This window comes from Cyprinodon tularosa, unplaced genomic scaffold (genome assembly GCF_016077235.1).
Source record: "Cyprinodon tularosa strain WSP-4 unplaced genomic scaffold, ASM1607723v1 ctg8, whole genome shotgun sequence".
NCBI lineage: Eukaryota > Metazoa > Chordata > Actinopteri > Cyprinodontiformes > Cyprinodontidae > Cyprinodon > Cyprinodon tularosa.
In genome coordinates this window covers 264,298-275,000 of record NW_024039562.1, presented here as the reverse complement: position 1 = coordinate 275,000, position 10,703 = coordinate 264,298, and the positions used below count along the sequence as shown (strand labels likewise).

The 10,703-nt window shown below is 37.0% G+C and overlaps 1 protein-coding gene across 1 annotated transcript in view; it reads right to left on the bottom strand.

Annotated features, from left to right (window-relative positions):
• The window catches only part of plcg1 (phospholipase C, gamma 1), a 43,534-nt gene that overhangs the window by 14,377 nt on the left and 18,454 nt on the right, over window positions 1-10,703 (bottom strand). Inside the window, exons 6-22 of the mRNA XM_038271338.1 lie at window positions 8,854-8,938; window positions 8,631-8,714; window positions 8,293-8,315; window positions 8,112-8,181; window positions 7,923-8,024; window positions 5,486-5,604; window positions 4,957-5,042; window positions 4,667-4,787; window positions 4,275-4,443; window positions 3,624-3,746; window positions 3,307-3,408; window positions 2,713-2,900; window positions 1,896-2,096; window positions 1,590-1,709; window positions 420-600; window positions 266-343; window positions 81-184 (exon numbers count right to left, since the gene is read on the bottom strand). Of these exons, the coding sequence (XP_038127266.1) occupies window positions 81-184; window positions 266-343; window positions 420-600; window positions 1,590-1,709; window positions 1,896-2,096; window positions 2,713-2,900; window positions 3,307-3,408; window positions 3,624-3,746; window positions 4,275-4,443; window positions 4,667-4,787; window positions 4,957-5,042; window positions 5,486-5,604; window positions 7,923-8,024; window positions 8,112-8,181; window positions 8,293-8,315; window positions 8,631-8,714; window positions 8,854-8,938 (1,956 nt within the window). The remainder of the gene's footprint in view (window positions 1-80; window positions 185-265; window positions 344-419; window positions 601-1,589; window positions 1,710-1,895; window positions 2,097-2,712; window positions 2,901-3,306; window positions 3,409-3,623; window positions 3,747-4,274; window positions 4,444-4,666; window positions 4,788-4,956; window positions 5,043-5,485; window positions 5,605-7,922; window positions 8,025-8,111; window positions 8,182-8,292; window positions 8,316-8,630; window positions 8,715-8,853; window positions 8,939-10,703) is intronic.

Below are 10,703 nucleotides of genomic sequence, written 5' to 3'. Positions count from 1 at the left end.
CTCTTATATTGTGGTACTCTTTTCCTAGAAAAACAAAATCAGTCTGAATGGAAGCACAATTTCCTGCGATGCTCACTCACCATCCTCCTTCCTGTTTGTCTACATTGGTGATGATGGAGTTCTTGTAGAAGGTGAGCTCGTCGTCTCTCTGCGCTTTATACTCATACATGGCTTTGACTGTGCACTGGAGCGACAGAAGAGACATTTAGAAGACGTGCATGAATTCAGTGTAAATGTTTAATGCTGAGAAACTCTAGATGTTCACCTTAAGAGTTGGCATTTGATTAGCCTCTACATAAAAGCCTGGATTCCTGCCCTCATACAGCGACCCGTAGTCCGGCTCCTGTTGGTCAACATACTGTGTTTTACAAACCGACTGGTTGGATTTTTGATTTAAAGATACACTGGGTTGCACTCACAGCAGTGCCGATCTTCTCCAGTGTGTCCTCGTTGATGGGATAGCGTAGCTTCATTTTTCGATACAGGGGGTTCTTTTCGTGATAACTGATGAGATCTACAAGGCTGTCGAACTCAGAGGTACCCAGCAACACGGTCTGGCCTTCCTGCTGCACTCGACAGTGCTTGATCTTACCCTCAGCCCTAAAAGCAATAATAGAACAACCCAAAAATGTTTAATTAAGCAGGCATTGGAAAATAGTTTGACATTTTACAACTATGTTTAAATAATGGATTTTTTTAAGACTTGTTGACTTATCAGGTGACTGCTGCATGAAACAGAACTGTAAAGGAATTAATGGGGTCTATCAGAATAAAAAGGGTTCAGAATTCAGTTTAACCCTTTATAGGACACTCTGTGAAATCCTTTGAAAATCAAAATTTCAAGCCAATAGTGTTACTGGAATGCATGACAAGACCTTTCTAACATAAAAAAATATGGACATTTTGATGGCAAAAATTAATGTCAATGTAATAACAAGAAATGCCAACTTGCCCGAATATATTTATAAAAATAACAAAAGTGCTTCTATAAGAAATTCATGAAAAACACTCAGAGTGAAAGAAACAAATTTGTTTTTGGTACAACATAACCTTAGAGGCATTTATGTTGATACTGGCACTTACATTTTTTTGTTTATAAACCGAAATATAATTCGTAACTAGGCTTATTAACTTTTTAACTTTTCAATGAGCTTTTTACCTTTTTTTCCTTGACTTAACTTTTTTTTCTAATTAATTTATATTAGTTAATATATCATTCAAGGGCTCATCTAACAGGTCAAATGCCAAAAGAAGATGTACAGCCATGTAGCAGTATCTTTGCTGAATGGCTGGATATAGATCTTGTGCTTCTAGACCTCACTGAGTGACGGGGGAGACTCCATTTATAAGGGGTATGCAAGTGATCAAAAACGCTAACTTGCCCTATATAGGGTTAAACTGGTGGCTTTTGCCTTCCACTTCACAAAACAGGATTTTATTTTTTAAAATACAAAAAACAAGGAGTTCAAGGATGTAGCATGACAAAAGTGCAGTGGGCATCGACATTGTTAGGCTAAATAAAATAAATATTATACCTAGTTTACATCTTTCTTTCTGGATAGAAATTTAAGGAACTAGTATTGGGTTACCTGAATGAAATGGCAAAGGAGTTGGGTTCTGTCCTCTTCCTCACAAGGAAGGCGCCATCACGGGGGACCCTCATCAACATGTTCTCTGCCTGGCTCCTGGAAAGGTTGGCGTGGTACCATCTAAAATAAACAAAACAAAAAACACCATCAATTACCTCCTTTGACTGTAAAGAACTGATTTATTAGAAGAAACAACAAGGAAAAGTAAATTTTGGGTTTAAATATGGTCAGAGCATCTGTAGATAATGCCAGCATTTAACTGCCTCCCATAAATCTTTGCAGTTCAGAGGAAATCTCCAAACTCACTCCTTGCTTTCGTGAGCGTTGGTCTGAGGCACTGGTTCTGTCAGTTTCATCTCAAACTCATTGCAACGCAGCGCCACCTGTTGGTAGTGGTTGATCAGTGCGAAAAGAGAGTCAAACACCAGGTTATCAGTCAGGTAGAACTTGGGGCTGCCGGCCTCCTGTCGTGAGTGAATCCGGCAGTGCTGCACTCGTCCCAAGCGCCTGTTTTAAAGATAAGTAGGACAAAAATGAAGCTAGAACCACAGTTTGCTTATATTTATATCAGAGTATCACAACAGTAATCCCCTGTGATGCATTAGCGGGAAGATATGTGGCAATATATACTACAAAACAGACTCTGAGGTTTGATGCATGACTTCCCATTTGACTTTAAATCGTTACTGATGCTGATTCAAACCCAGAAAACTTATTTTGTTGATTTGTCTTTTCTGACAGATGGTCTCAGTTAACTCGCTCATTTCCCATCATAATCCTTAGTTTCTTCCAGAAATTTAGAGCGATTGTTTTATGAACAATTTCCTGCTCGAATGACCTGAAACCCTGAGCAGCTGGGTGGAAACTTTAACTAGGTCTTTTTTTAAATGAACAAAACTGTTTAAATGAGAGAAACACAGTTCGATGAATTCAGTATAAGTGATTTAAAAGTGATGCTTTAATCATTTACTAAATGCTGAGGAATGCCTGCAATCAGTAAAAGTCCTTTTCAGTCTCTTTCTGTCTGAAATTGTTTCAGAGTAAAAATTCTACACAGGGTATTTCTAGTTTTTTATTGATTTATTATTTACCCAAAATCAAATATTCTGATGGTCGTATTTACCAGAAAGAAAGTGTGTAGTCCCCCACAAAGGTTTCACTCTCCCGGACCAGGAAGGAGCCGTCAGGAGCTCCGGTCTCCTGGCAGTAATCAGACAGGAGCCTCTCGGCGATCTGCCGTCCGTCCCGTCCGGCGCCAAGCTTTCCATGAAACCATTTCTCTGTCACATGTTGGTCCATGGCATTGGACACCTGCTCGGTTGAAAGAAATATATTAGTGAAACTGCAGCTGCAAAATTTTATTACTCCAAAAACATCATCTTTAAAATTATTTTAACCTTTAATTCAGTCTACGTTAGAAAATCAATCTAAATGCCTTCAAATAAATCAACATAACGTTACTGACTGATGAAATCAGCTAGTACTGGGATAACAGGAATGCTTGGATTCAATAAAACCAACCATAAAACAACTTCAGCAGGATATTCCTTTTTTTTTCTGATTCACGTCCAAGCTCAAAGATTATAATAAATTCCTTCATTAATGTTTTATTAAAGATTATTATTGGAAATCTTTTTAGAACCCACCAGACTCCTTTACATTAGAATACCCCCCCAGCAGCTGCTGTCTATAAATAAATAGCAAGGCATCTACAAACCTCTCTGTGCTCCTCCTCCTCATCATTGCCCTGGTTACTGTTGGTCTCCTCTGAATAGTAGATCTTATTACTGGTCAGGACAAAGAAATGAGGATACCACTCCTGTAAAAGAAAAAAAGAGAACATGTGGTTAGTTGGAAAAGAAAGAAAAAGTTTAAAACCATCAAAGAAAAAAACACAACACACTGCTGTAAAATATTACTTCATTACAGCTTAAAGTTTAAAATCACTGGAAAACCAGGGATATGTGCTGCTAACGTGACTTTCCAGTCACATAATTAAGTCTGGATGTTTCGAAGCAGTGAGAATATGCTTACATGGTTAATCGGATCTTCCAGATAAAGGATGCCGTTTTTGATGGAGTTGCTGATATCATTCTCAGAATAAGGTGTGGAGGTGGACACTTCCTCATAGGGACTACCCTCTGCCAGCTTCTTATGCTGAGGCACATAAAGACAGAAAAGGTTAGGGGAAAACCAGGGATTACACAGTCAGAAACAGAACTTTTTATTCTTAAAAAACAAATATTTGAAAAAAGGAAGGAAGTGGAAAGTGAGAAGAAGAGAGAGAAGGGAGGGGAGGATATGGGGGGTTAAAAGGGGCAGGGAGAGAAGGAAGAAGAGGAGTGGAAAGAAAGGAGGGGGGAAGGTACAAGATAATGGATGTTTAAGAACCATTTGAAAAGGAGTAATTTTTAAGATTCTCAGAACCAATTGATGATACATTTAATGAAGTTCTGCACTACACAGTGTGAACATGTGAAAACTTGTTATTATTAAATAAAAATGTAAATAAAAAAAGATTCAAAAGGCAAATATATTTTAGAACAATAAAACTTCTAAATACAAAATTATAAAAGAAGACTTTTATTCACAGTTTACAGTTTAGGTTATAAAGATGTAAATAACTATGTTTAATTTTGTTTAAAATGTTTAATTGATGTCTTGTGGCTGCAAGTGAGCCCTGACCTTAATGAGAATCTTCTTTTTGAGCTGGTTGGGTGAAGGCAGGCCATCTGCAGCCATATCTACAGCTTTGGTCAGCAGCATTTCTCCAAAGACTTTCTTAAAGTGGGTGGCCATATTCCTCTGCTGCACAATGCTGCAGTGGTCCTCAATAGACAGGATGACAGGATACCTGAGAGAGATAAGCAAATTGAAACTTGAAAAGTTGCACATTTCCTAAAATACCTGTCGCTAAAAATAGACATATCAATGACATAAGAGGAATGACAGCACTCATCCGCATTCTTTCTGACGTGTAATCGTCTCATCTCAGTCATTTCTAATCTTTTTGTCATCCTTCCGAGAAGAAGTTGACAAAGGAAAACAAAAAAGTTCCTGGAGAAGAGGAGACTCACTCTGATGTGACAAACGCGTGGTCCTTGATGGTGTTAAGGACATCGCTGAACTTGATTTTAGAGGTGAGGGTGTGACCGTGATAAATAACTGGCATTCCATCAGGGCCATCCCAGCAGTCCACTGAGAACAAACAACTTTATTCTTAGTCACACTGTGTGTGCTTTCAAACATCTGCATGCATTATAGTCATAATAGAAGCTTAGCTCAGTCAAAACGTCATGGTTCAGGTAAAAGGCTAAAAATGAGCTACGGTTCATCCCTGCAGAACAGGTTCTATGTGTTTACGTACATTCGATACAGCGACATCCCATCCTCAAACAGCGAGCATATGCCTCCAAGGACGATTCACTGGAAAACTGGTCTCCTGTCAGGTAGCTAAAAATAAAGAAAGCAAAAATGTATTAACACAAAGCAAGTTGACAGAAGAAACCAGATCGCACACAAAAACACACACACACTGCATCTTACAGCAAAATGACAAGTACCATTCTACCGTTTCCTTTTTTTTCCTATTCATTCTGACAACTCAAACACTTAAAGGATTATGGGAAATGTTTCACTTCTAGTAGAAAGGATTATCAATGGATCTTCCTTTCTCACACTTTTCAATGCCTGGAAAAATACCTCTTCTTATTAAATAATCCAGAGAACATTATTCTGGAACATAATGAGGAAATAACAGACTTTTATCTGATAAGAGAAGTCAGCATGAAGCTTGTTTTGGGTAAAGAATTCCAAGAAACAATGCCAGGCTTCAGCGCTCCCAGGACCCGATTACAATCGACGCAGATGTTCACCATCTGCACAGTTTTCCTTACGTGTTGTGCGAAGAAGAGATCCAGTAGTGGGACAGAGGGTTGTTCATGTTTTCAGGACACACTTTGTCCAGCGAGGAATCCCAGATTGTGTTCTCCTTGGAGAAGAGGTATGTGAGGAACTACAGAGAGGAACGAAGAAAACAACTTTTGTGAATGAAACAATTTTTGATGCAGTAAATTATATAAATATGTGAACATTTGCCATTGAACAAAGGGAGATGAACATATCCATGTATTTATCTGTGTTCATTTTGCATATGGGTTCCAGCTAAAGGAAACTTTAATAACTCAAAAATATGTAAACCAGTTCATTAATAAGAAAGAAGAAAAACAAATTACACCCATACTCGGTATAGTATATGGATATATACTTGGTGTTGTACATAAATGACTGCTGAGTGCAGCAGAGTACAGAGGTGATCAGAATGGGGTCCTGCTGTTTAAGCCATCAAGGATCATCAGATTATATCTATTGATACGTCTTATGCCTGTAGTCTTCCTTTAGACAAGATCATGGGACAATAGATGGCCTGAAGATAAAGCAGGTTTGCCTGTCACCCAATTACATGGTCATGAAAGCAGGTACTGCTGAGATTTGGCGGTGGAGGAAGGATCCAAGATCTGCTAAAAAATGAAATCAGCATCTTCACAAAGCTTTTTCCCTTCGTTAACATAAATTGAGAAGCTATCAAACCTGAAATGGATTCTTATACACGAAACAGAGAACATTTAAGAAAATAAACTGTTTGTCAAATAGGCGATTATACCTCTAATTAAATTTGGGGACCAGTTTAGATGGGGTCCTGCTTGTAAATCTCAGCAATTAAACAAATCAAATTTTCATTCAATATCATGCTCTAACTGCAAATGCAACAATGGGTGAACCCAATATATTGGCAAGTTTAAATTTTTTTTTTCCATTTTAGAATGAGTGTTATCTGCATTCCCTGAAAGCACCACTAGTGTTTTTTTCCCCTTTGATTTATTGCTATTAGAGCTAGACCAAAACCTCGCTCGCCCAATATTTTTGTTCGATAATTGTTATCTTGCTCTGACATCAGCTTATTTGTACATGAGTTTCCTGATTATTTTTAGTGCATTCAGCAGCCATGCCTTGGATCACGTGAAGCACAATCATTGCTGCTCCCTACATTCCCTTTTTACTGTTTTGTTTGCTTGTTACAAAATGTTTATTTTTGTTTGAATTTAGACTTCTGCACATTTGTTATTATTTTTTTCTTCTTCAAAAATTGCCACAACCTCAAAAATAAATTTCAAAACATTAAATCAGCAGCAAATAATTGAGGATCAGTTAGATTGATGTCATAATAATCAGTTTCAGCATCGGCCTTAAAATAAAATGCCAAGCCAATGTGTTTAAAGAAATCACTGAATATATTTAAGAGAATCACAAACCTGAATAATGTTTATCTAGATCTTAAATGTTTCTTAGTTCAACATCAACAGAAATAAGTCAATATATTATCTGTGAAGTGAGAGTTCATGCAGGAGGTAGTTCTGCTAGAACTGCTTCTGTACAGGAAATGAGGCCTCTCTCTTAGGAGTCTTCATATTTGTTGCTACCTTGTCTTAAATTCATCACTCTGGTGGGTTTTGGAGGATTCTTTCATTGTAAGGTAAGTGTGAAAAATTTTGCAAACAAAGTAAAACTTCAATAAACTGAGGTGAATTAGTGGTCCATCCAAATACTTGATGTAGCAGAGCCAAGGACTCTTCCTTTTGAACTTTTAGAACTTAAAGGAGAACGCCTTTTTTTTTTTTTTTTTTTTACATTGGCCCCTTGATTTTACGTTATTAAATCATGTTCTACTCTCTCATATTAGTTTTGTGTCATTTTGAGCTTTGTTTTAAAAAAATATATATATAAAATATATAACCGTGAATGTCTGGGGGACAGTGATTCGCTTACATGTTATGAATGCTGGCGTACCATAAAGAATAAATTATGAACAGTTTAGTTTGTGCCTTCAACTTGTTGCCCATAGGAAGATGTTATTTGGATATTACAAAACCGAATATCTTCGGACAGCCCAGAACAACACAAAACTAATATGGGTGAGTAGAACATGATGTAATAGCGCAAAATCAAGGGGCCAATGTAAAAAAAAAAAAAATGGTGTTCCCCTTTAAGGCAGCATCCCCTGCCTCGCCAGATTCATTTCCTTTTACAGGGAAATAAGTTGCAACCACAAACGCATCCCTCGCTTTCTACAGAACTGTCATACAGCATCATGGTAAATAACCTTTTTTACTGTGGGGGAGAAGGTATTTTAAACCGGTGTCCTTGTCATTCTCTGATTAATATCCCACCCACACAAACAGCATAGAGAGGGGTATCGGAAAACTTAACTTGTAAAATATTTTGAAAGTTTCCATTACAGTAGAACCCAAAGAAAAAAGATAATAACATCTATACCTCATCTGGTTGAAAGTATGGCTGCTCCACTTCTCGGAGAGGATCTTTCAGGTAACCAAACATAAACTCTTGAACCTTGTTGTTGTCTGTGGCCCACAGTTCCTTAATAACCAAAAAACACAATATTGATATATTAGCAAGAGCAGGCCAAATGGAAATATGCGATATGTTCAATAGCTAGGAACTTACCTTTTGAGATTCAAGGAGGAAACTCTTAAAGTTCTCCAAGGTGATCCTCTGCTCTGGTCTATCAATAAACCTGATAAAGGAAACAACGCTTCATTTAAGTAGATAAAGAAAAAACTTCTACCCAAAAAGCAACAACAAAAAAAGAATGCTTATATCTGAATATGTTGCTTTGAGGACCTACTTTTGCATAAACGGGATCTCCACCTGAAAAAGGAGTAAAAAAGAAAAGTAAATTTCTGTAAGTTTCCATCACAGTGCTACAGACAGACACAGACTTCCTGAGGTTGGCTGAGGCCAATGGGGTCATCCATTTAAAGTGTGACCAGAGCCTGGCTGCTTACTCATCTGTGTGTCCTAATGGCCTCCACTAGAGGGGTTTGGTGGGTTTTAGCTGGTGCATATTGATCTTGTGGCCATTTGAGAACACAGAGATGGGGGATGATGTGAGCCTCAGTAGCCTGAACGCAGGACGTGCCGGAGGCTAAAAGTGATGGGAACACATAAAGGGTCTGCACTTACATTTTTCTGAGCGTCAAACATTAGGTTACGATAAAGCTGGGCGAACTGGCTGAAGGTCACGTCTCCATTCCTGTTTTCAGAGTCCTTAAAAAACAAGAGCAGAAGGATGGAAACGTAAGGAAAAAAAACTTAGTGAAAAAAAAGAATGTAAATCTTCTAGTGAAAGGAAGTGGGCAGGGAGATGGAGGGAAAGGTGGTCTGAGATAAGACAGAGAGAGGTTACCGGAAGTTTGTCTTTGATGAACCTCATGTTTGGCACCCTGTAGTTGACCTGGCTCAGCATGTTCTTCAGATCCTTGCAGGATATCCTACACACACACACATGCACATTTTATAAAAAAAAAAAAAAAAGAATTATTGAACATTAAAATGCAAGAGAATGTAAATCCATGTAAAATCTTGTGAGTTTAGAAACCATCATGTTAGATTAAAAAAAAATGTTTGTTGTTTTTTTTTTTATTCCTTTGGTTCTCTACTACAGAGTCTGGATTTTTGGCAAGGGATGAGAAAAGCCTTAAAAAATAACAAAGACAGGGATTTTACAGACAAACATCTCTGCACATCTCCTTCGTCCTCTGCAGTCTGTTTCCTGCTGCAGGAAGAGTTGCTAGTGTGTGGCTCTTGGGTCAGTTCCTTCACTACACCTAAACTAAGCTCTGTCAAAAACACCTATTACTCAGGGAAAAAATGCTCAATCTACTTCATATTATTAAAACAGTCGGGTTCTGTAGCTGTTGCGTTTTTAGATCAGAAAAAGGTATTTGATAAAACACACTTATTGATAAATACATTCTTTCATCTAAGTCCAAACTTTTTGCAAAAGGTAGATTAACATAACATATGCTTGTTATTCTAATTTATGAGTTTAAAATGAAAGTCAAACATGTTATTAATTACTAAAAATTGACAATCTTACCATCCAATTAAGCTTAAACATCAATTTTTGGTAATATCGATTTATCTGCTGAATGTTTGAGAAATTCTACTAGATATTGCAAAAACGTGTCAGGTTTCTTTTGTTGCTTATTTCAGAAAATCTAGACTAATATGTTAATTAACAGACACCACTAAAAAAAAAGTTGGTTAGTTGGTTTAATGACTACCAAACTGGCCTGACCAGAACCCAATTCTCTAACCTGGGTTTCCATTATACCTCAGCAGTCTCACTGAATGATTGCCTGCATGCAATGCCACATTGATGCAGTAATTCTTGACGAAAGAGGGTAAAGCTAATATTGAGCGCATAAAAAAACAGTAAGCTTTTAGATGCCTGACAGTTCTTAACAAAACTCATTAGGCTTTTTAAAAAAAAATTATTTAAACTTAGATTTAGCATTTTAAGAAGATTTTAAATTATCAGAACAAAATCTGGCCCTAAAATATTTTCTTAAAATTTTTCAATTTTTTTTTTTTTAACTGCAGTCTGGAACCACTTGAAATTATTGCAAGTGCCCCAGACAACCATCTGCTGCACTTTCGATAGCCCTTCTCTACACTCTCATAAAGCAAAAAATTGCTCTGATGAATTTAGTCATTTTCCTTGGAATTTTGTGGTTGTTTTTTAAGTGACGAGTAAAATTTTTGTGTTTGAAATAAGAGTTCCACAAGAAACCAGTTTAGTCCCCCTTCTTTTTTTAGTTTGTAAATTAATCTATCAATAGTTTTGGACTTTGGATTTTTTTTATTTTACCAGAACCGGATGGGTTGTTTGGGACTTTTTTTTTTCCATTCCAACTATCTGCTTCACAACCAATTCTGGTTAAAATAAAGGGTGACAACATTAAACAGGTAACAAGAGAAACATTATCTGGACACACTATGAAAGTCAATGCTAATTTGCAGAAGTAAAAACATAAAAATTATACTTTTAGATGATAACAAATGGCATTTTACTGAATTGCAAACCAACAGTCAATTAGCACTAAACACTGAGCTTTAAATACAGTCCTAAATATTTTGAATATGTAGCCTTTTTTTAATACCTTAGAGGCTTATAGTACGTTTTGCATACTTTGAGCTGTTCCTGATCATCTAAAATTCATCAGTAAAAGTGCACTGAAAACAGCAAACACA